We start from the raw sequence: 26,294 nt of genomic DNA, 5'->3' as shown, positions 1-26,294 counted from the left end.
GACTTCACAGGTCAAAAAAGTTAACTCAGAACAAATATCCTATGAATGTTTGAAGCCAGAATTCCATGGACTTGTTTTCTGAATACAGTAGTAAAGTTGAAAAGTTTGGATGATTTAATAACAGTGAAGTAACATATCAGAACTTTTCTCAAATCCCAGATGGGATAGAATGGGTCAAATAGTCTCCCTAATTAGTATTAACATTTAAAAGGCGTCTGGATGGGTACATAAATAGAAAGGGTTAAGAGGGATTTGGGCCAAATGCTGGCAAATGGGACAACATTAATTTAAGATATCTGGTTGGCAAAGGTGAGTTGGACCGAAGGGCCTGCGTCCATGCTGTACAACTCCATGACTCTATCAATGTTGTGATTTTCTATCATATTCTTTTTGATAGATTCAATGTTTAAACAACTTCCTAATTATCAATTCATGCAAATGTATCTAAGCTCTAATTTTTAGAGAAAAGCAGATTTGTATCAGCGAAAACTGCATTAGTCTTTATAATCAATTAATTTTTTTTAAAACACAAAACTAAAACCCAAAAGAATCCTGAAACATTGGCTGAAATGGAAGTGCTCAATTGTGCACATTTGAAGTCAATTTTTATAATGGAAAGAATGTTGATATTGTCTTTCTGGCTCACAATTTCTGAAAATGATAACTTAGCTGTACTGACATGCCTTGAAATTCAATAACGAGGAAACATTGACATGACATTTACATTTTGCCCACTATATCGGAATCATCCCATTTTGGGAATGATATGGAATAAACTATTCTCAGCATTCGTATCATAATGAACAATCTCTAATAGTTTGTCCAAGATTTGAATAAAAGACAGATCCAGAGTTGCAGAGGTCATGTTAATCTAAACACCTAGTGATAGAAAATCTAATCAATGGTGCAAAAGAGCAATAGTGGATCAGCCATCCATTATATACTGTCGTTGCAATGGAACTGAATGTCAATCAATGAAATTAAACATTAGGTGCTGCATGTAATGGACAACTAATCCAATACCACCTGAAAGGAACTTCTACTCTGCAATATTCTAATCTTTGTCATCTCTAAAAATGGCTGAGGATATTTTCAACATCAATAATTTATCAACATCTGTGCGATTTCCATTTTGGTATGGTAATTATAATAAAGATCATTGCATGGAAACTATATTTCAGACACTGGAAGTTTATTCTGATTTGGTAATTAATCACAAATTACCCATCTTGAAATGTAAGTATCGTTGATCATTATACCAGCCCCTAATGATCTGTAATTGATGCTGTACAGCGAATTGCTACAAGCAGGTTAGAACTATTTTTCATCTATTGATGTATGTCTTTGTCTTTGTAACATATTCATGGCATTTTAAAATCAAGTATATGCTAAAGTATTGTTCTCAGCATTGTTGACAGAATTGACGCATTGTCCATGCTTTTGCATTTACTAGTTCAGGTTATTTTAATGTATATCTTCATAATTTTCTTTAAGTTGCTGTAGCAAACCCTGATCCACTATATGCATTTTTGTATGTGAAACAGGCATCTGCCACTGTGTAAGACTTAGGCCTAATAAACAGCTCTTGACATACTCCTCTGATACCTAAAATATACTGTTCACTCAAAATAAGCAAAACAGTCACTACATTTTGTATCAGCAGCATGTTTATAGTAACAGCAACAATGGCATATTTGACTCCAGTATTATTTGGTCAGGATCTAGTACTGCTCATCAACCTCTTCTTTGAAAATTCTCTAGTGTGCTGTGGAAAAGAAGAATTGATTGGCTTACAGACTCATTTTAATTTCTTCTGGGTATTCCCTTTAGGATCACTCAATTATCTTTATGGACCGGAGATGAATTGTTCCTTTGATCTTTTAACCTCAATTTCTGTATCTTATTTTTCAGATTAGTCTTCCACTGCATCCACCTAAAAGTAGAAACATGAACATAGTTCAATATTTTTTCTTTTTCTTGATGTCTCTGAACAATGGCTGGTCTGACCCACACTGTGGGTATGTCCCTGCTGCACTAGGGATGAAACCCCATGGCTGTTGGCACTAACCTGATCCACCCATCTGACCAACTAGCATCCACCCTCTGATCATTAAACAGGGAGGCACTGCATCATAGCCAAAGATTTTCTGCCCAACTGCATTAATGTAAGATTTCTTCACAGCAAAAGATGGCAAGTGTGCTTTCAAAATTAAACTTAATTCATTAAGATTTTGACTGGGGAGGTGATGGCTTAATGGTATTATCGCTGGACTGTTAATCCAGAGACCCAAATAATGTTCCGGGGATCCGGGTTCGAATCCCGCAATGGCAGATGGTGGAATTTGAATTCAATAAATATCTGGAATTAAGAGTCTAGTGATGACTGTGAATCCAGTGTCAATTGTCAGAAAAACCCATTTGGTTCACTAATGTCCTTTAGAGAAGGAAACTGCCATCCTTATTTGGTCTGGCCTACATGCAACTCCAGACCCACAGCAAAATGTCTGAATCAGAACTGCCTGCTGGGCAATTAGGCATGGGCAATAAATGCTGCCTGGTCAGCGACATCCTCATCCCATGAATCAATAAAGAAAAAAAACCCTTAAATTTGATTTGGTGTAGCTTCCATTCATCGATTGGTGTAGGAAGGAAGAAATTATCAAACTCAAATTATACACAGGGAAGAAAACAGAAAGCAAAATAATCAGAATCCTGAAGTAACACTCCAAATGAGAAATACTTATATGACAAACTAGAATTTCGTCACACTGAATAGATTGACACATTGTAATTTTTGCAGGATTTCTTTTGCAGAATATGATTCCCATTACTTTTCATTATTCTTTCATGGAATGTGGGTGTCACTGGCAAGGTCAGTATTTGTAACCCATTCCTAATTGCCCTTGTACTGAGTAGCATGCTAGACCATTCCAGCGGGCAGTTAGGAGTCAACCAGATTACCATGGATCTGGACTTACAGGTAGGCCAGACCAAATAAGGATGGCAAGTACCATTCACAGTATTGAAGAGGATAAGTTTTTACAATCGATGGTGATTTCATGACACGATATCTAGCTCTAGCCTTATATACCAGATGTATTCATCACATTTTAAATTCTACCAGTTGCCATAGTGGGTTTTGAACCCACAGCATCAATTTTGGCCTCCAGAATACTAGTCCAACAATATTATCACAACACCAACACCTCCGCATGCGGAGAGCTTTGGTGAAGAGTCACCGGATACGAAAGGTTTTCTCCCTCTGCTTTCTCCCACAGATGCTGCCAGACCTGCAAAGTTTCACCAGCATTTTCTCTTTTTGTTTCATTTCCCTATGTGGGATAGTTAAGTTGGCCTTCCCACAGGGAAGCCAAAAGAAGACCCTAAATGACCAATTAATGGTTATTTAAGGGCCTCATCCTGTTGCCATTAGGAAATCACCAGCAAAAGAATCCGATGGTATTTAGAAAAATTGTTGCAAAAACTGATAATGGCCATTTTATGGGGACAGGGAATGGGATGGGGCCTTCCAGCTTGAATATCCCGTGCCCCTCAAAGGAATGCTGAGTCTCAAGGGATGACCCTTTAGAAAGGCCCTCAACCTTAAGTGAGGCCTGGCTGCTCCCAACAAGCCTAACCTAGTTAGCTGGGTTCTGAGATCTCCTCCCTGCTGGCTGCTTCAAGTCTGCTCAATTGTCAGCAATAGCCGTACTTCCAATTGAGCGAATAAGACTGATGCCTGCTGATTGGGGAGCATCTCTTGGAGGAGAATATTTATCTCAAAAGGGCTGGAAGACCAAACACTAGGCAGTTAGCTTCAGGATAGCCACACATGTCTCACAGAAATGGCCAAGATAGGAAGACCCCTGACTCTAGTCAATGGACATTGCCACAGGTGTGGCCACTAAATTCAGCCTGATATTTTTATCTCATTACATCTTTTAATTTTTCTTCCTCACCTCAAACCTAGACATTGCCTAATCCTATGCTACACATATTAGGTTAAATTCTGTCCCACCAGCACCAATTTAATTTTTGGCAAGACTGTCACTCTGATCCAAAAACTAGCTCCAATACTTTCAGGATGTGAAACCTTCCCTCTTTCACCAGTTCTACAGCTAAGTGCTGGCCTTACTAATGTTCTTGTCTTTAACCCATCCATTGTGTGGGTTAAAAGAAAGTCCATACATCATCATTCAAGGTCTTGACTTTAAATCTAATGTGTAACTCGTCAATCTCTCTCACCAAGGCCTGAAACACATTTGTTTCTGTGCATTGATTCCAGTTCAGTCAATATGACCGCTTTACACTTGTGATGTGCTACCAGGAACAGATGTGTAATATTCAGACCTGCCAATCACAACTGCAATAAAGGCTATCTTCATTATGAAACAAGTCACATAAGGAAATTATTATAGTTGTTAATGAAAAGCAGGGTCAAAGTGGAGGGTTTGAAGGAGTACTTAAAAAAAGAAAAAGGAGCAGAGAAATTGAGGGATGAAATTCCAGCATTTAGGGCCTCAATGGATGAAGACATGGCTTCCAAAGTTGAAGCAGTAAAAATCAGGAATGCTGAAAATCTCAGTATTGGAGGAGGAGTATTCTGAAGAAGCAGAATTTAAAGATATAAAAGTGAAAGACAAATGGAAGGGAACTTCAAAACAAGACAAGAATTTTAGAATCAAAGAACTTCTTAGCTGGGAGACAATGTAGGCCACCAAGCAAATGAGTGATGGATGAATGGAACTTGGTGCAAGTTATGATGCAGCTAGTAAATGGCTAGATGAGTTGAAGTTCACTTAGGTAACAAGTAGGAGGCTGGCCAATCATCTGTTGAAATACTCAAGTCACAAAATTGCTACAGCGCAGAAAGAGGCTATTCAGCCCATCACATCTGCATCAGCTCTCCAAAACAGCATTATGACTTAGTGCCATTCTCAATTCTTTTCCCTGCAATCCTTCAAGCTGTTTCTAGTCTATAGGTAATTAGTTTGGGGTTTTATCAATGAGCTGAAGTAGGTTTGGAATGAAGTGATGTCAAAGGGATGGAAATAGGCAGTCTTATTCAAACCATGAATCTGTGGTCAGATGCTCATCTTTGGGTCAAATATGATACCATGTTTAGCAACAGTCTGATTCAGACTCAAACAGTTGCCAGCCAAAAAAATTTTGTGAAAAAGAGGTGGGGTCAGGGACACTTCCTTTGGAAACAACAAATGCAGCAATACAGGAGCAGGGAAAAATAAAATCATTCAGGTGTTTCATTGGCTACAACTGGATCAATAAGAATAGAATCGGATTAATACAGTCTGTCTTAGCTAGACAACATTGGAGAAAGTTAATGTGATCAGCCACAGACTCGGCTTGGTTTGTTGAGAGATTGTTTGCTCAGTACAAATATCGTTTGTGACTTGAAATGCACTTGCAAATAGATCCCATAATGCTCTAGGTTGTTTTTTGTAAGGAGTTGTTCAGGAAGATTGTCAAGTGAAGCAGTTCTTCCTAGGTGGTCATAAACTGCCATGATTATCGATTTTATTTTCCAAAAATCTGATCAGTTGGGACACTGTTCAGCACATAACTTGTAAAGGAAAGAAAATGGCCTTGAAATAGATTCTTTACCTGTTTCACATTATATAAAAGCAAATACTGCAAAGTCACGTGTGGGAAAGGTCTTCATTAAGGACGGAAGTTGGCTAACAGTCCAGTGGTTCACCGTGAAAGTCAGCTGTCTGAGTTAAAGCAAGTACATGCAGACAAAAAAGATACAACAGCAAATAGTGCTACATAAAATCAATTTTACTTGAATCATTGAAACAATTAAAGCAAAGCCATCTGCAACCACCATTAGTAAAATGTTCTCAATACTTTGCTACTTCTAACATGAGCATGAACCAATCCACAGTCGATATCAATAATTCCCCCCAAAAAAGTACAACATTCAAAAAAAAACCTCAAAACATATTTACTGTGCTCTGAAACAACTGTGATGAACTTTGAACTGTAGGCAGCACTCAGCTTGAAAGATAAACAAGTCAGCTCTCCTGATACAATAACTTCAGCCTTTGCAAACCAACTGCCATGTTACAGTATACATTAGTAAACAGGCAGATAATGTCAGATCATGTCTTTACAGTTTGCCTGATAAAAGATACATTTATTTTCTGTTGTTTTTGACAACCTTTCTCATACCTGACGGCTTGATATATGCCCCATCTGTTAATTGTTTTGCTCTCGGTAACATCAAAATCTTTAACAAATCGTTGATTTCTTTGACGCGTGTCATTTTCCTGCTCCAGGTTTGCTTTAGACTTTAGCCTGATTAAGTCACTTCTTAGACTTTTAATTGCTTCAATGCACTGAGAAATAGATGGAAAAATGGAGAAATTTTTAAAAAAGGAGGGAATGAATAGAAGAGAAAGATGAAAAAGTTAGAAATGGCTAAAAGGGAGGCAAGAAGCAATGGAAACACTGTAAAAGGATAAACATATTATTTATAATTTGTAAATAAACTCCTTACATTTAAACAAAGATTTTATCTACATCACAGCCAACAAAGAATGTCCAATCTTAGCTGTTGTTGGTAATGCATTTAGTGAATTGGTGACAACATTAGACAACCTCATGTCTTGTCTTTCATAAAATTTAAATAAAAGTATAACTTTCCATAATGTGGTAAGACTAGTTACTGTTCTACAGTTTATTTATGATAGCTTTACCTCACAGACATATTCTGATCTTAAAATTTTCATCCTATAAATCACTTATAATATTCTGAAGGTAAAGTAAGTAAATGGATTGCAAACACAAAATCGTTAGGTACAGACGAAGGCCATTCAACTCATTATGTCTGCACTGGCTCTCTAAATGAGTATCTGGAATTAATGCCAATCTCCTGATTTTTCACCATACCCTGCACATTATTTCTATTTAGTTAACCATCCACCCACCCTCTTGAATGCCTCAATTAAACCCACCTCACAGTGCATTCCAGAACCAAACTACTCTGTGAAAAGGTTTTTTCCCACTTTACATTTCCATCTTTTGTAAATTGCCTTAAATTTTTGCCTGACATTCTTGACCCTTTCGTGAGCAGGAACAATTTTCCCTATCTGGCTCTATCCAGCTCCTTCATAATTTTGAAAACTCACTTTAGCGTTCTACACTCCAAAATTACAGCCTTAACTGAAATTTCTCATCACTGGAGCTATTCTTTAAAATCTCTTCTGCACTTATTCCGAAGTCTTCACATCATCCCTACAGTGTGGTGCCCAGAACTGGACTCAGTACTCTAGCTGAGGTCGAGCAAGTGTCATGTACAACTTCAGCATCACCTCCATGTTCTTGTACTTTACTGTTCATTAATAAAGCCCAGGGTACTGTGTGCCTTATTAACTGCTCTCCACCTGTCCTGCCACTTTCAATGGTCTGTGCACATACACATCCAGGTCCCACTGCTGCTGCACCCCTGTTAGAAATTAAGAACATAACAAAGAGGAGCATGATTGGGTCATTTGGCCCATCAATCCTGCCCTGCCATTCAAACAGATCAGGGCTGACCAGCCCCACCCTCAACTCCTCTTTCTTTCCCCTGTTCATGGAATCATAGAAACCCAGAGTGTGGAAACAGGCCATTCAGCCCAACAAGTCCACACCAACCCTCTGGAGAGCATCCCACCCAGGCCCATCCCCCTAAACCTGCATTTCCCATGGCTAATGCACTTAACCTACATATCCTTGAACACTATGGGTAATTTAGCAGCGTCGAACCACCTAACTTGCAGATCTTTGGACTGTGGGAGGAAACTGGAGCACCCGGCAGAAACCCACACAGACACAGGGAGAATGTGCAAACTCCACACAGACAGCTGACCAAGGCTGGAATCGAACCCGGGTTCCTGGCGCTGTGAGGCAGCAGTGCTAACCACTGAGCCACGGTGCCGCGTGTAAGGCAGGAGACAGGATGTGAGAAATGATTGGCCAGTTAGCCTAACTTCTGCTATTAGGAAAATGTTACAGCCTATTATTATAAAGGAAATAGCAGGAAATTTAGGAAAATCTACAACCGTAGAGAGTATTGGTGAGGCTGAAACTAGAACATAATGTATAGTTTGGACTGCTGTATTTAGGAAATGATTTATTGGTATTGAAAGCAGTTCAAAAAAGTTTCACCAGGCTAATTCCTGGGATGAAAGAGTTGACTTATCAAGAACGGTTAAACAGGTTAGGCCTTTATTTGTCAGAGTTTAGAAGAATGAGGTGTGACTTATTGAAATAAACAAGATTCTGAGTGGTCTTGACAGAATAGATACTGAAAAAAATGTTTCTACTAATGGGGAAATCTCAATCCAGGGACATAGTTATACAATTAGGAGACACTCATTTAAAATGAAATGCAAATAAATTTCTTCCCCAAAGGCCCTGTGAACATCTGGAATTCTCTGCTCCTGGGAGTCAGGGAGGGTATAAATACTTTCAATGGTTAAAGAGGAGGCACACTTTTTTTTAAATTATCTGGGAGTTGATGGCGAGAATTGTACCCATTATGTTGTATTGTCTGTCCATGTTCTTCCTAATAAAATGCATTACCTCACATTTCTCGACATTATACTTCACCTGCCGCAAGGTTCTACACAATCTACCTCACAATGCTTTACAATGCTTCCAAATTTCATTTCATCCTTAAGCTCGGAAACTGTCCCCTGCTCACAAGGTCCAGATCATTAATCTATATTAAGAAAAGCAAGCATCCCACATCAACCTTTGGGGAACTCCTCTATAACCCTTACTCTGGCGTGAAAACTATCCATTTTCCATTACTCTATTTCCTATCCCTCAGTCTATTTTGTATCTTCATTGTCACTGCCTATTTTCTTCCATAAACTATTAATTTTATCACAAATTTGTTGTGTGACACTGTATCAAACACCTTTTAGAAGTACACCATATTAACAGCATTACCCTCATTGCCCCGTTCCATTATTTCTTAAATAAATACCAGCAAGTTAGTTAAACATGATGTCCCCTTTAGAAATCCAGGCTGGGTTTTAATCTGCCTTTTTCCATGTGACCAATAACTCTATTGCAAAAAATTGTTTCTAGAAGCTTCCGCACCACTGAACTAAAACAGACTGGTCTGCAATTGTTGTGCTTATCCTTACAACTTTTCTTGAACAAGGGCATGATATTTGCAACTGAAAACAATCAATGCTGGAGATCACTATGGGTCAGACAGCATCCATGGAGACAGAGCAGCTAACGTTGAGTCTAGATGACTCTTCATCGCAGCTGAAGTGAAGTGTGGAGGGGGCAGCATTTATGTTATAGTTGGGGGGTTGGGTGGCGGAGTGTAGAGTACTAGGGAAGAAAAGGTGTTGATAGTTCGGATTAAGTGATCAGAATGTGAGAATGGGGTGTCTAGCTGCCAGACTTGAAAGAACAGACACAACAACAAGAACAAAGTTGCTGGATAAACTCAACAGGTCTGGCAGCATCTGTGAAGGAAAAAAAACAGTTGACATTCAGAAGTTCTGTTTTGTCCTTCACAGATGCTGCCAGACCTGCGAGTTTATCCAACAACTTTGTTTTTGTTCCTGATTTACAGCATCCACAGTTCTTGGGTTTTTATTTTGAAGGAACAGGCAGTCCTACTGGGGTTGGGGGAGGGGAGAGAGGACATGGTGACAGAGAATGTAACAAGTAAAGCTAAACAAAAAGGAATGGGAATTTGTTCTCAGTTTGAAGGTGTTTAACTCAATATTAAGTCCAGAAGCCTGTAAAGTGCCTAGCCTGAAGATGAGATGTTGTTCCTGCAGTTTGTGCTATGATTCACTGAAATACTGCAGCATGCCGAGGACAGACATGTGGGCATGCGATCGGGATGCTGTGTTAAAATGACCTGCTACAGGAAGGTCAGGGTCATGCTTGTGCACAGACCGGAGGTGTTCTGCAAGGGATGAAACCATGGTTGTCCACTCGTTCTTTACCTCCATTCCCCACCAGGACAGTCTGCAAATTCTCAACTTCTTCCTTGACCAGAGGCCTGAACAATCCCCAAACACCACCACTCTCCTCCACTTGGCTGAAATTGTTCTCTCACCGAACAATTTCTCTTTTAATTCATCTCACTTCTGCCAAGTCAAAAGAGTGGCTATGAGCACCCGCATGGATCCCAGTTATGCCTGCCTCTTTATTGGGTATGTGGAACAATCCTTTTTCCAGTCCTACACTGGCCCCCTCCCACAACTCTCTATTCGGTGAATCTATGACTGTTTTGTGCCACTTCATGCTCCTAAAATTTGTTCATTTGCCTCCAATTCCCACCCCTCTATAATTTTCACATTATCCATTTCCGACATTTCCATTCCTTTCCTTGACCTCTCTGTCTCCATTTTAGGGACTAAACTATCCACTGCCATCCACTACAAAGCCACTGACTCCATAGCTACCTTTATGACAGGTCTTCCCTCCTCATGTCCTGCAAGGACTCCATCTCATTCTCCCACTTCCTTCATCTATGTCGCATCCGTTCAGATGAAGCCACCTTCTAAAACAACGCTGCTGACATGATTTGCTTCTTCCATTACTATGTTTCCCATCCACTGTGGTTGACAGGGCCTTCAACCACATCCAACCTATCACCCATGCTTCTGCCCTTGCCCTTTGCCATCACTTACAATAGTGTGATTGGGTCACCCTTGTCCCCGTTTTTCATCCCACCAGCCTCCACATTCACAGGATCATTCTCTGCCATTTCAGACAATTCCAGCAGAACACCACCACCAAACACATCTCCCCCTCACTCCCTCTGTCTGCATTTCACAGGGATTGTTCCCTCTGGGACACTAGTCTATTCATCGACCCCTAACACCACCCTCCATTCCCAAGCCAGAAGGTGCAACACCTGCCCCCTCACCTCCTCCCTGCTCACCATCCAAGGGCCTAAACAGTCTTTCCAGGTGAAGCAGCATTTCACCTGTACATTCCCCAATCTTGTGTATTGTATTCACTGCACCCAAAGTGGCCCACTCTACATTGGAGAAACCAAATGCAGACTGGGTGATCATTTTGCAGAACACCTCTGGTCTGTGCACAAGCATGAGCCCAACCTTCCAGTGGCTGGTCATTTTAACATAGCGTCCTGCTTGCATGCCCACATGTCTGTCCTCAGCATGCTGCAGTGTTTCAGTGAATCACAGTGCAAACTGCAGGAACAACATCTCATCTTCAGGCTAGGCACTTTACAGCCTTCTGGACTTGAATATCGAGTTCAACACCTTCAAACTGTGAACCAATTCCCATTCCCTCCCTTTCTGAGGAAGGGTCACCGGACTCAAAACGTTAACTCTGTTTTTTCCTTCACAGGTGCTGCCAGACCTGCTGAGCTTTTCCAGTAACTTTGTTTTTGTTCCAATTCCCTCCCTTTCTTTTAGCTTTACTTGTTACATTCTCTGTCACTATGTCTTTTCTCCCCTCCCCTAACCCCACTGGGACTGTCTGTTTTTAAGAGTCTGGCAGTTAGACACACCATTGTTCTGCCATTCTCACATTCTGATCATCTAACCTGAACTATCAATACCTTTTCTCTCCTAGCACTCCCCACACCACCACTTCTCTCCAATTATGGCATAAATGCTGCCTCCTCCACACTTCACTTAGACTCTGATAAAGAGTCATCTAAACTCGAAACATTAGCTTGCTTTGTCTCAGTGGATGCTGCCTGACCCATAGTGATCTCCAGCATTGGTTGCTTTCAGTACAGATTCCAGTTTCTGCAGTAATTTACTCCTACATGATATTTGCAATACTTCAATCTTCTGACACCTCCCTGATTCTACACAAGACTGAAAGATTATGGTTGGTGCTCCTACAACTTCCACTCTGACTTTCTTCAATATCCTTGGTTGCCTCTCATCCAGTCCTTGTGCCTTGTCAACATTAAATACCAATAAACTACCTATCACTTCTTTTTCTATTTTGAACCCCTCTATTGTTAGAGTTTCCTCATCTGTCACAATGGCATTGGTAGCACCTACCATCTTCATAAAGGCAGATGTAAAGTATTCAATTACAACTTCAGCCAGGACCCTGTCTCTTTGTGTAAATCACCTTTTTTGGTCCTTAACCTACCCAACTCCGCCTTTCACCAATCTTTTACTATTATTGTTCTTGTAGAAGACTTTGGGATTTCCCTTTATGTTGGCTGCCAGTCTTTTATCATAATTCCTCTTTACTTTTCTAATATGCTTTCTCACATCCTACCTGTATTTTCTGTATTTCTCTTGAGTCTGAATTTTATTTTCTACCCAATACCTCTCATAAGCACACTTTCTTTTTTTTTCCAACTTCTATCTCCTTTTTCATCTACAGAATTCTGGATTAGTCTTTCATTTTAAGGGAAATATATTTCGACTGTACCTGTCTTTGAAGGTAACACATTTTTCAGTAACAGTTTTCCCCATTAAATTTTTATTCCAGTCTATTCAGCCAAGCTCCATTCTTGCCCCAGTGAAGTCAATGCTATGCCAATTTTCTGACTTTGGATTGATCATTATCATTCTCTACCATTTCCACCTTTCCTTCCTTTTCTATCTTTTCTGACCACCCTCTACCAGGAATAGTTAACATGCCATCTTACTCTTCCTTCAGCCACGTCTCTTATCACCACAGCATCATATTTCCACACGGCAATCTGTACCTGCAGTTCCCCGAAGCTATGTACTATTCTCCAAGCCTTCACATACAGGCGTAGTAACCCTGATTTGCGACTTCATTACATTCTCCCATGCTCCTTCTCCTTATTAACTTTCTATTTTAATGCTATCTGCCTCTTCAATTATTTTGAGAGTCTTACTATTCTTGTTTAATATACTCTCTTGGTTATCACACCCCTGTGAACCTGCGAAGTTCATTTAAAGCCACTCCCTAACAATACGAGCAATGCACCCTACCAAGAACTCAGTCCCAACTCTCTTCACCCAGCTGGCTTGCACAGGTGTCATCTTCCATAAAGCCCTCACTCATGCACCAGCTTTCCAGCCACACAGTCGTCTGCTTTATCCTTCTACTTCTGTATTCACTTGAACATTGCACTGAGACTAATCCAGAGATTACTATATGCGAGATCCTGCTAATAATTTCCTTCTATTTTGCTAAATTCTGATTGTAGTATCACAATCAGAAGTTGTTGGTACCAATGCAAACCACAACCTCTGGCTATTCACCCTCCTCCAGATGAACGTCCTGCAGCTGCTCGGTGACATCTTTTATCCAGGCCCAGGGAGATAACATACCATCCTAGAATCACATCTACGGCCACAGGAACATTTGTGCGCTCCCTAACTAATGCGTGCCCTGTTGCTATTATGCTTCCTTTATTCTTCCTCCTCAACTGTAGTGCCGAGCCATTCGTGGTGCCATAAACATGGCTCTGACTGCACTCTCGAGAAACCAGCACCCTCATCAGTTTCCAAAGTGAGAAAACAATTTGTGAGCAGGACACCAGGGGACACCTGCACTACCTGCCTGTTTGTCTTTGCAGTCACACACATTAATGTTCTGCCTTTGCCACCTTAGGTTGCAGTGTGACTATCCCTCTGAACATGCTATCCACGTACTTCTCAGCATCGCGAATGCACCATGACAACTCCAGCTACCACTCAAGCCCCGAAGCTCAAGTTCCTGCAGCTGGGCCATGTGCAGGTGTTGGGGAACCCCACAAAGCTACCAGCTAACTCACTGCAATATGTTTTGAGGCATTATAATTAAAGCATTTTACCTCTAATAACAAGTACAAAAGCTGTGCAAAACTCACTGGAGTCAATCGCACAAGCAGCAATGAATACAATATACAAAATAAGAAAATAGAACAGTGCAGCACAGGAATAGGTCCTTCAGCCCATTGTGCTGACCAATAAAACTGACATGCAGGGGAGCCTTTAACGAGTGAAAGTAAAAAGCTTGTGTCCAGCCTCAATGAAAATATTGTGCTTACAGGATTTGAAGATCATCTCAAACTTTCACCTTCTTTGGAGTTTACTCATCTCAATCTCACTTTCAGTGCGGCTGTGAGCAACTGTTGCAACTTGACAATCTCATGAGGTGCCATTGGAGCAGCCACATGAGCTGACTTTGCTCCAGCTGTCTGTTGTTCCACAGAATGGAGGGAATGGACACAGCTCCAGCTTAAAAGGAGACAGTACCCGCAGTACATGGTATGCAGAAGATGAATATCCTTCAAACGACAGAGTAATAATGGTGCCTAAGAAGTGTCAGGCTTTCATGGTTAGTCATTATGGACTTCGATAATCTCCTGGAACAAGATCTCTTCCAAAGAGACGAGGTAGGCACACATTGCCATGGCCATTAACGTCACCTAAATTTATTTATGTTCAGCTCCTTCCAGGAATCTGTTGGCGACAGCTACAGGATTTCACAATCTGCTGCCATTAGGGTATTTCCTCGGTGACTGACGCCATAACTACCTGGGCTGCCACGTAGGTCCACTTTGCCACAGACAGGACCAACCAAATACAGAGAATTATTTGTTCGACTGCAATGAATGGATTCCTGCAGAAAATCAAGATGCCTCCATATCAAACTCCAGTCTTCATTAATCACAAGCAGCTCCACTCCTTCCGTGTTCCGGTAGAGTGTGACCAGTGAAAGGTGCTCGTGCATATCTGCACAAAATTTTGCATAGTTCAGTTATTCTTCAGCAGTCACATCTCCTGCAGATTTGCACAACCCTACAGAGCCTCAATGACTGGCCTTGTGCAGATAACAGCTACCCCATTGACAACTGGAGAATGGAGTAGATGTAAATAATCAGCCACAATCTAGAAAGGCACAGCAGTCACAAATGGGCTTTCTCTTACGTTTCCAATAATGAACAAATGTAAGTTATAACAAGAGTTACAGGATCACATAAGGCATAACAGAGCCAGCCACTGGACTGTTCAAGATTCACTTCAGGTCCATCCAAAAGTTCAAGCTCACACAGGTTTGTTCCAGAAAGGTTATCCAGAATAGTTTTTTTCTGTTCCTTTCACAACATCAGACTGCAGAGACAAATGAAGCTATGGAAAGATGATTTAAGATGCAGACCTATTAGCATTCCTCCAAGGAAGAGCAAGAAGAGAAATCAGCCACTTTTCATGGCTCCCTGAGAACTCTGCAACCACTTTACAAAATCCAAGGGCAGATGGGTAAGGCAATGGCACATTGCAAGCAGAATTTCTGTGGGTCTACAATTGTTTGCCTAACACAATCAATTCCACAGTTAACAATTCAACCATCACATTTATAACTCATTCTTCTTCACTAAATCTGATCATTCCATTCACCTAATGGCTACTATCCAGAGAAAGTGGGATGTGAGAATGCTAAACTCTTGTTCAGTGAAATAAGTATGAATATAACAGCATAAACATTGCTATGCAAATCTGATCGACTCATTTCATGCCAATGAAAGTCTTTTTCATCAACTTTCCATTACCCTATGTGGTAGAATCACTGTGGCTTTAGCAGAGTTGGAAGCAGGAAGCGCAATCATCAATTTTGAAGGAGCTCAGGGGAATCAAAAACATGAATTAACATGGGGAAAGGGCTTAAAATTTGCTTAGTGTAAAACATGACATCACAATTAACCATGACAACAATTCAACAAAGCGATAGTTGAATACCAGGTGCGGGTGTGATGTTTGATGTTGTCACCAAACTATCCTTACAGCTCCATCACGAAAGGTTAGTGGTTATGGCCCTGCCAATCTCTGCATTCTCCTTTAATGCAAATGGGATGGGCAAATCTACAGATACAGCCCTTCTTCTCTGCCTATCCTTGGAACGGTGCACTCTCTTCAACAGCAATGACAAAAAACAAAAATTAGGAACAGGAACATAGAATCCCTACAGTGCAGACAGAGGCCATTCAGTTCACTCTGCACAAACGCCCGAAGAGAATCTCACCCAGACCCACCACCACCCCTCCCCTATCCCTGTAACTTTGCACATCTCTGGACACCATGGGACAATTTAGCATGGCCAATCCACCTAACCTGCCCATATTTGGCCTGTGGGAGGAAACTGGAGGAAAATTGGTCTTTCCTGATCTGATATTGTAATTAAACCTTCCTGGCAGAGTAGCTAGGTGGCTGGGCCCCACACTGCTGCAGCTAACAGCCTCTGTAACTTCTGGTTGCACTCGTTTGACTAACTGGTCTCTTCCCCCTGTTGTGAGGAAAGAACATCTCAGCTTCCAGCCCTCACTGCCTCCAACATATGGGCAGGCTATGGAAGAGTCAGAGAACTGTGACAGCTTTGCTTTTTCATTCGTCCATTTCCTAGACTCCAAAGCCTTCCTAAGCAAGTTTTCCAGCCAGCATTCTAGCCCGTGCGATATTCCTTTAAGTTGAGATCTTTCCTTGACAGAGTGCAGTTGGTTATTACACTCGCAGTCTCCGATCAGTGGGGAAAAAGAAGCAGAATAACTTGGCTGCACTAAAGATCCACTGACAGAACAAATGGTTTCTTGCCATGATACCAGTGTCCATGTATGCAAGCCTGCTAAGATTAAATTCCTCCATCAAAACTAAATATTGATTCACATAATATACAGGTAAAACACAGAGTTTAGTTCTTGGCAAACATGGATATGATTTTTTTTAAACAACCAAACCTTAAAAGAAGTTTGGTAAAATATTTAACATTTAAAATAAACAGCACCACTGTTTTTAGGAAACATTCAAGAATGATATTGGAAAGGGAAATATATTTCATTGAGAAATTCTATGAGTGAACAAGTTATTAATATTGAACATCTTCCAAGAAATATAGGGGTAGAGTGATTTAAAGAGATTGTGAAAAAGATTGAAAACTCATACGAAATAAAAACTATACTTCATTTGCAAGCTAACAACTTTTCAGAGATTTTACAAATTATACCTCAATTTTTAAGAGGTTTATTATTTTACATAGCCATTCTTATTGACTTCTGACTGTTAATGTAAATGTAAATGTGCTGGTGGAGAGACCAATCTAGGTCTGTGAATGTGAGCAAGTGGGACATTTCGTGGTAATAGGATACAAGACCCAGTGACTGGCAAGATGTCAGGAACAACCAGCAGGTATATGGGTAAATGTCCCCAAGGTCCTTCCAGTCAACAGCAGGAGCTACAGTGGTTAGAAAACAGCACACAATTTGAAATACATCAATCATTAAATAGCAAAGGGAAAAGTTGCCATTCAGAAAAAAATGCCCAGATCTTTTCAGGAGTAGCAATCATTGTTCGAATGCTGTTTCCTACGTTTTTGTACCCCTGGCAGAAATTCAAACTTCCTGGATAATTCCCACAAGGTCCATGTATCAGTACTTCTGCAGGGTCCTGACATGCCATCTTGGGTCACATGTGCAGTCTCCGACAGTCGATAAACTGGAAGGTCTGGACCAATTTACATGATACTGTAAAGCTTTCCAGGCTTCAAGTAGCGACAGCAATTTGGACCACCTATCCAATCAAATTTCACAGGTCATGTATAATTTGCTCAATCATTGGTAGGAAGAATGGGAGAATGAATTTCCTCAGGCCTTTCCCCCATTCTGCCACCATGAGTTTAGTTGAGTTAAGTCCAGTTATTATGCAAGGATCCAATATCTGCCAGAGGTACAGTGCTGAAATGGGATAACTGGAGGAATTAACTGTATTCGTGACAGTCAAAATTAATTGTGGTTTCACTTATGCATGTACTGAGTAGTTTCATTGGGTCCTTGTAATTCAATGGTAATGTCCCTACATACAGAGCAGAACGTTTGGGTTCAAGTCTCACCTGCCCCAGAGCTGTGTCAACAACATGTCCTAACAGGTTGATTAGAAAGTACTTTACAAATAGAAGCTGACTGAAAGATTGGGATTTTATGTTGAAACTGCATGGAATGCAGTGTGTCTCTTTAAATAAAAGCTTGCAAGTGAGTAAAGACTAGGCTCCAGTGTTCTATACTTCATCATTTGGCTGTCTGCGAGATGATAATTTAATCTCCTGAATTAAACGAACTAATCCAAGTCAAACACTCACTTAAGAAAAATCAAAAAGAAACATTTACGTAAAATGTCTCCCTGACCTTAAATAAATTCAACATTATTTAACCTTATGAACTTGTCTTCTGCAAGTAAAAACAGTCAGAATTTCAGAACCAAATGAACCATTGTCTCTGTCAGTTCTTTCCTTAAACAAAGGTCACATTCTGAATCAATGTAGCTCAATTCAGCAACGGCATTTTTTAAAATTAAATATTTTAGAACAGCAATCATGTTGTTTTAATATGAAAAAAGTTTTGAAGTAAATATATTAATTACATGCAACTACAATTTTAAGTAACTTTCCATTCTAAATTTATTATAAATATTAAATTGCATTCATTTTGCATAACATTGAGATAATTTGTGATTCCCAAGAATAAAAAAGTCATGATTTATAATAATTTATAACACAGCTTTTATTTGACCACACAAACTTTTGATATAGCAGCTGACACTTTGACGTCACATTGCTTGAAGTTAATGTTTAAGCAATTTTAATTGTTCAGTTTTAACACCTTGCAGATTAGCTGCATACTTAGGGTCTCTTAGAACTCTATTAGGTTAATACTGCAGAAAAGTTATCAGTTAGACCATTGCCAGTCATCTCTCTAGGAGGTTTTTCTAAGTTTTATGAATCTCACAAGGTGCAATGCACATGTCAATTGTCATGTTGACTTCCATTTAAAGTTTGTTTTAAAGCTTAAGGTAAAGTTTTACCCAAGATAAACTGATTCTGTTTTTTTTTGTGTGGTTCAACCTCAGTGCAGTGTCTCATGCATTTGTTCACTAACAATTGTTTCTGGGCTAATGAGGGATATAAATGCATTCTTCAAATTTTGACTGGTGTTTTATTTAGAATAGCTTTCAAAAGGCACAAGCAGACATGGATCTGTCAAGTTTATAAGCTATAATACCATCAAAATTATTACTTCTAAAAACATAATATAGGTTTAAGATTCCCTAGTGACTGGATTTTGTACTATGGGTTCTGCAATATTTATTGCATTCAGTATATCAAAAAACAGACTGTATTGAATTACTGAAGCTACTTGAACTCATTAACTTACAACCTAACCACTAGTTGAACTAGAATTTTACTCTTACTTTAAAAGCACCCTGTAACACTCACCATTTTTCTCCACCTGCAGTTCCATTGGAATTCTCCATTACCTCAACCAATCTGTGCAGTCGTTATGTGTGAACAAAATAATGACCGTGGACAGGATATATGACTATATATTTTTAGATGACTAAAATTTAAGTTGTCCTCATCTAATATTCAGATGTATGGACTTGCAACTAAAAAATCAATATATCCTATTTTTTAAAATGTAATTTGACCATATCTTACAACGCTCCTTAAAGAATGAACATAAAAAAGCACAAATGGATGGTGTCAAGTACAACATACAAAAGGTTTATTTAAATCCTGAAGATTAAGAAATAAACCAGGAAGTATTTCCCATTGATTTGAACAAAATCCATTAGCATGTAGCTCAAAGACAAACATAATAGTCTTGAAATAATATATTTTAAAAAGAAAATCAATGCTGTAACATTCAAGTCGCATAGCAATTCAATGCTTTATATTTTGCTTGTCTGACTAAACTTCACCCAAGTTCAGTAAAGTCATCATACTCCCAGACAACCATAGGGCTGCTCTCTTGTCAGAGAAGGATGACTGAGGGTCACCATGCCTCTGGCAAAGAGCATGGTTGAGAAGTTGGGACCTTCATGGTGATCTGAGCCAGTACAGAAATTGAACCCAAACTGTTGGTGTCACACTCTGTATCACATCCAGCTAACTGACCCCCAAGGTCAGGAAACCTGTTCCAAAGTGTCACAGTGTCATAGTGTCATAGAGTGATAGAGTCATTGAGACATACAGCATGGAAATAGACCCTTTGGTCCAACTTGTCCATGCCAACCAGATGTCCTAGATAAATCTCGTCCCATTTCCCAGCATTTGGCCCATATCCTTGTAAACCCTTCCTATTCATATACCCATCCAGGTGCCTATTAAATGTTGTAATTGTACCAGTTTCCACCACTTCCTCTGGCAGCTCATTCCATACACGCATCACCCTCTGCATGAAAAAGTTGCCCCTTAGTTCATTTTATATCTTTCCCCTTTCACTTTAAATCTATGTCCTCTAGTTTTGGACTCCCCCACCCTGGGGAAAAGACTTCGGCCATATACCTTATCCATGCACCTCATGATTTTACCTGCTACAATTTTAATAGTACACTTGCAGGCACAACATAACTGCATATGAAGTTTTATAAAGCTTGATAGTTATGTGATTTTACAGTGCCATGTTACACTATTTACTTGCCACCATCGAGAAATACAAACAGTATGCAAGCAGTTTCATAGGCTCTGCTTGTGAACATCTGAAACTCAGTGAACTTTTCCATGTTAGTAGAAACCCAGCTGTTAAATCTTTGAGGAAACTATAATAAAAACTTAAATTTGCATTGTTGTACTGGCTCAAGTAAGAAGCCAAGTTAATTATATTATTCATATTAAATTAGCCATATTTATATCTGATACAACTGTGCAATATTACATATTTTACAAAGAAAGATAATCTGTCTTTTAGAAAGGCAAAGAATCTTACAAATGTCTCAAGAAATCATAACAGAACATCATAATCTTAAAGACTGATCTTGCTTTTATCTTTCGAAATATCTTTTACCCCACATACTTTCTTTTTAAGCTAGTAACATTACAAAAGTTACTTGAATCGTTACAACAGTAGTTTCACCATAAACTTTGTCTTGTACAAAAATAAAGCTTTGCTGCTGATTCTTATAACAATTTAAGCATTCATAAATCAAAAAGGAGCTAAATGAGCTTTACAAATTTGTAGCTGACTCTGAGAACAAGCCTGGTGTAGTCATGACATATTGCACACCTTCTGTCACTGTGACTCTGGACTGCTTCTATCATAAAAAGATCTGCACAGTATTTACTGTCATAGTAAAAATTGTGCTAAATAATATTTTCAAAAGCACAATAAATATAAACCAATTTAAAAGGGGTAAATTATAATTAATTCTAAATTGGGTCTATGACAGTTTAAACAAAACACATGTAATTAGATGTTGAACTTACAACCATCAAATTTTCTTTGATCTTTGCAATTTCTCCAGGTGTCTCCTCCTTAATTCGATAGATATCAGCAAACAATGTTCCCATGGTCCGGCACACTGACTCAATATCCCTAAGTATGCAAGCATTAACATTTTCTACTCAGTTCATTTTATGTTGTAGACATATTGGAATTCATCTGTCCAATAAAACATTTTGCGTTTTCCAATAAAATGCACAAAATTATCTAAGTTAACAGGTTTACCTTAAAGTTCTTAACAATCCATTAGAAAAAAATACAAAGATAGCCACATTTTTATTTAGATCACTGCAAGGTTTTCAAATTCAAAATATACGCATGCGATTTTTTTTAAAAATGACCTGTAATACCATTAAGAATAATGAAATAAAACATTTAAGAGTCTTTGTGCTGACAGAATAAAAACTTGAATGCCAAATATAAACTAAAATGTGATTTTGACAAAGATTGAAGCAGACAGGTGATAAAATGCAGAGAGGTGATGACATTAAACTCCTTATATAAACAGCATTGACATCTGCTTCAAGATAACTTTGACTGCAGTTGATCGAGGAGAAATGTGACCCTTCCCATATTTACAAGAAATCTGTTACTACAAAATTTTTATCTCAATTCTGTGCGGTGAACTTTTACTGTCTGAACAATACAATTTCACAAGCTTTACTTTTACAAAATTGATTTAAAAATTGCTATATTTAAGATTTTGCATTCAATGCAATCTGTTAAAATTAATTTTATGTAAATAGTGAAGGAAGAATCGCATGAAATACAAAGAATTTTTTAAAAAGTGTTAAGTATTATTATGTAAGTGTGCAGATCGTAGTAACAAATTTCCAACTTTTAGCAAAATCAATGCCCTGCACAACTGTACTGGATTAATGAAATATTCTTCTGCATTTACACTAATAATTAATTAAGATAATGAACTCTTAGAAAGAACTTCTCTTAAAAGAAGCAAACCTTTATAATTTAAATCCAATATTAAAAGTAGAAATTTAAGAAATGCTGGAAATAAATAATAGATTTAGATATCTGTCTATAATATTTTGTTCAATTAATGCGGTGGTGACAAATTGAGTTTAGACTAAAATAAAATGATAACCACAAAGAAAGACATCCCCTTGTTGCTTACCATGTACCATCCACCCTCAGTTGATGAATAAGTACTGTTCCATGTTAAAACAGCACTTTGAGGAAGCACCAAAGGTGGCAAGGGTGCAGAATATGCTTTGGCTGGGTGACTTCAATATCCATCAAGGCTCAGCAGCACAAGTTCAGACCAAATTGATTGACCTAGCTGCTACAGTAGGTCTGGGACAGGTGGTGAGGAAACCAGTAACAGGGAAAAACATACTTGACCTCATTTTCAACGGTCTGCCTGCCACAGATACATCTGTCCATGACAGTATTGCTGTATGAGATTTAGAATCCCTACAGTGTGGAAACAGGCCCTTCGGACCAACAAGTCCACACCAAACCTCAGTGCATCCCACCCAGACCCATCCCCCTATAACCCACACATCTCTGAACACTATGGGCAATTTAGCATGGCCAATCCACCTACCCTACACACCTTTGTCTGTGGGAAGAAACCGGAGCACCCGGAGGAAACCCATGCAGACACGGGGAGAATGTGCAAACTCCACACAGACAGTCGCCCGAGGTTGGAATCGAACCCGGTCCCTGGTGCTGTGAGGCAGCAGTGCTAACCACTGAGCCACCGTGTCGCCCAGATTATTGTTAAGTATTGTTAAGAGTGACCATTGCAAAAAAAAAGGTATTGCTCCCCAGCTTGCCTGAATTTTATCACAACATGGACGTATGCTCAGGACTGAATATTAGTATGGGAGCAATGTGGTTTATTGAAACGGAAAAGCAAATGGAAGGTTAAAATCATTCCTACAGACAGAGCAGAGATGTTCTGCATAGTGGTCACCTAGTCTGTGCTTGGTCTTGCCAATGTAAAGCAAACAGTATTGTGAGCAGCAAGTTCAGTGGACAAGATTAAAAGTAGTATGAGCAAAACGTAGCTTCACTTGAAAGGCGTGCTTGGGATTTTGGATGGTGTAGGGAGAAGAAGTGAACGAACAAAGTGTTACACTTTATGATTGCATGGAAGGTGCATTGGAGAGTAAGGAAGTGTTAGGAGGGATAGAGAAGTGGATGAGGGCTTCATGGAATGCTGACAGTGGAGGAGAGGGAAGGGAAGATATAATTGGTGGTGACATCCTGCTGGAGGTAGTGTAATATAACACTAACAGGAAAGACTGAACAGGAAGAAATATTGAGGGTGGCCTAATGTAGGTCTTCCAGATTTTAAAGAGTTAGATAAAAGAGAAGGAAAAATGATTTTCCCGATTCCACTAAGACCAGAGCCAGAGACCATCAATACAAGATAACTTTAATAAATAAGGAATTCAGAAGAAATCTATTTTTATAGAGTGCTTAGAATCCGAACTCATTACCTCAGGAGGTAGTTCAAGTGATCGGCACCGATGTAGTTAAGGTGAAATTAGAGTTGCATTTTAAATGGGGGAAAAGAAAAACTTTCACCACCTGCTTGGAAAGAAAGTCAGTCAGTACCCAACACACAATAGAAACAGCCTGCCCCAAACTCTCGCCACACCCCAGCCACAAGGCATTGTGGGTGAGATAAATTGGTCAACAATGGGACTTCTGCTCCTCGGTGAGAAGATTTCTAGCACTCAGGAGTTGCCTAAAAATCTGATTGGTATGTCGCTCTCAGACTCCTGGCAGCGCCAGGTCTCAGTAGTGGATGCCAAAGGGAACCCAAAAGAAAGCCCGAAAAAGATAATATCTTTTTGGGAAGCAATGTCCTAGGTTTTTGGATGGAGAAGGTTCTGAAAGCCCACGAAATAGGGGTAGAAGGGGTTGTGGAATGGGACAGGTTCGGGCAGTCAGGTGGCATACAAGGAAGTGGGGAAGGGTTTAACATCTTGAGGGATGTGCTCTTGGTGTGTGCAGGATAGTTTTGAAATAATGTGACTCTTCTTCCTATTTTCTCTCATGTGGGCCATTGAAAAGAATGTTCCCACAGCAAAACTATTTGACTTGGACAGCGTGTTATTCAGATCAACCTCCTTGTTAATGCCTCAAAGACCCTTAAATATGTAATTAAATAGGGCAGATGAATTACCAATTTTACTGCCCCACTTAGTATAATGAGGTAAGCTCAAGGGTGTAAGGTAAGATGGTAGAACAGTAGAACAGTCATCAATTTTATATTTCCCCATCCCCTGCCAAAACACACACCCCTTACATCAGCACATAAACATTTAGCCCATGAGGATGAAAAGGAAAGCAGGATATGTTGATGAGGTTAGATGACCAACAGGAGGAGGGAGCTTGTGTTGGAAGTAACCACCAGAATGATCTTGTTGGCCAATTTACCTGTTATCTATGTTATAAATACAAAGTGCTATGTAAATGAGGAAGAATGAACATTAACAAGTTGGTAAAACTTATAGAGTGCTTAGAATCCAAATTCACTACCGCAGGAGGTATGAGTTCCGAGGAAGGGTCACCGGACCCGAAACGTTAAACTGTTTTCTCACAGATGCTGCCAGACCTGCTGAGCTTCTCCAACAACTTTATTTTTGTTCATTAATAAGTTGGTGCTGCTGAAAAGTTAGCATTTTGACTTTGAAAGCTGTTGAATTTATGTGATAGAAAAATTTTAATATTTGTTCTTCCTTTTTCCCAAAATTCAGATTAATGTCTTGTTGCAGAAGTTTATAACATTTACTTTGCGACATGCAGGTTTTAAAAATCCTATTTTAGAAGACTGTTGGTACAAATCTATTCTGATTACCTGTCTTGGAAATCTTCCTTCAGCTTGGTATTTTGTTCAGCTGGCGACTCAGCAAGTTTTGCTTGCATTTCTTCAGTCTATTGTGCAAAAGTTGAAGGTTAGTATTCATTGAACAAAGTATATTTTACTTTTCTTATACTGTATCATAAGTAAATCCTGCAATTTTCCATCTTTACAGAGCACAATGAATTTTGGATACCCTTATCGTACAGCATTCTCAGCCTAACATTTTTATTCTTATCTAAATAGTAACCAGACAATTTGTTCCCCTGTCAATTAAGGCCTGTAACACCCAGTTAGGAGCTACTTACAAGAGGCCAAGGGTGCCTCTCTATCTGACTTTCAAAAGGATTCACAGGAAAGAGATCATGATGCAACAGTGCACAAGCAACACTCATGTATTCATGAAGACTAGGATGAGAAAGATTTACAAAGACCCTTTACTCCAAGTAGTATGTTCCATGGAGTATCCAATCACCAAAATCCCCACTCATCCTTATAAATTCCAATTTTGAACAGAAATTTGTCCAGCTCTTTTGTAGGAAAATAATTATTTGTAGAGCACAGATTTTGCCATGATTTTATTATTTAAACCTATTAAGAAAAAAAAGTCTAATCATTGAGTTTTGTTAAGGTGCTCCAGATTTCTATCGGCATTCTTTAGTTCTGTAATCATTGTTCAAATTAAGCAATCGCAACACCCAGCTGGGCCATTGTGGTTACCTTGACAGGTCATCCATCAGTTACCCCTGCCTTCAGAAGACTGGCAAGTGAAGAGTGAGGCTGTGGCTACCCTTGGACATCACCCAGGCCCCTTAATATGGTCAGTCAGGCAAAGAGGGATTGGACAGTTAGTAACAGGGTGCACCTGGGGCTGCACTACTGGCAAGTTGAGTGGGGACCCAGCACCCAAGCTCTGAATTAGGTTGACTGCTCTCTGGTATCACAGGGGCAAGGGCCCAGGCTGACCAAAGCAATTGGTGGCTATTTGTCCCGAAGAAAGACTTCAGGAAGGCGGCTTCAGAAGCTCCCACCATTGAAGATGCCTCCAAGCACCAGGAAGATATGAGAGAGCATAAAAGGGCAGACAAGCAACATAGGATTGAAAGCAACACCTGATGATGGCCAACCAGCCTCATAGGACTCTTCGGTAAACGTTCAGAGAAAACTGATTTACACCTCATTCAAAGACAATGATCTAGAACCTCTTTGTTGGAGTGTCAGAAACAGCAGCAAAGAAAAAACAAATAATAT

At 39.5% G+C, this 26,294-nt stretch overlaps 1 protein-coding gene across 3 annotated transcripts in view; it reads right to left on the bottom strand.

The window, feature by feature from the left end:
• Positions 1 to 1,344: 1,344 nt before the first annotated feature.
• LOC125485696 (coiled-coil domain-containing protein 154-like) overlaps positions 1,345 to 26,294 on the bottom strand; it is a 67,101-nt gene continuing 42,151 nt past the window's right edge. For all 3 annotated transcript variants that reach the window (XM_048609787.1, XM_048609788.1, XM_048609789.1), the window contains 4 exons: positions 25,041 to 25,117; positions 21,193 to 21,301; positions 6,193 to 6,359; positions 1,345 to 1,933 (listed from right to left, as the gene is read on the bottom strand). In XM_048609787.1, the coding sequence (XP_048465744.1) occupies positions 1,837 to 1,933; positions 6,193 to 6,359; positions 21,193 to 21,301; positions 25,041 to 25,117 (450 nt within the window). In that variant the 3' untranslated portion in view covers positions 1,345 to 1,836. The remainder of the gene's footprint in view (positions 1,934 to 6,192; positions 6,360 to 21,192; positions 21,302 to 25,040; positions 25,118 to 26,294) is intronic.

This window comes from Rhincodon typus, chromosome 21 (assembly GCF_021869965.1).
Source record: "Rhincodon typus isolate 14 chromosome 21, sRhiTyp1.1, whole genome shotgun sequence".
NCBI lineage: Eukaryota > Metazoa > Chordata > Chondrichthyes > Orectolobiformes > Rhincodontidae > Rhincodon > Rhincodon typus.
Note: the sequence above shows the minus strand (reverse complement) of the source record. Positions and strands in the feature narration are given on the sequence as shown.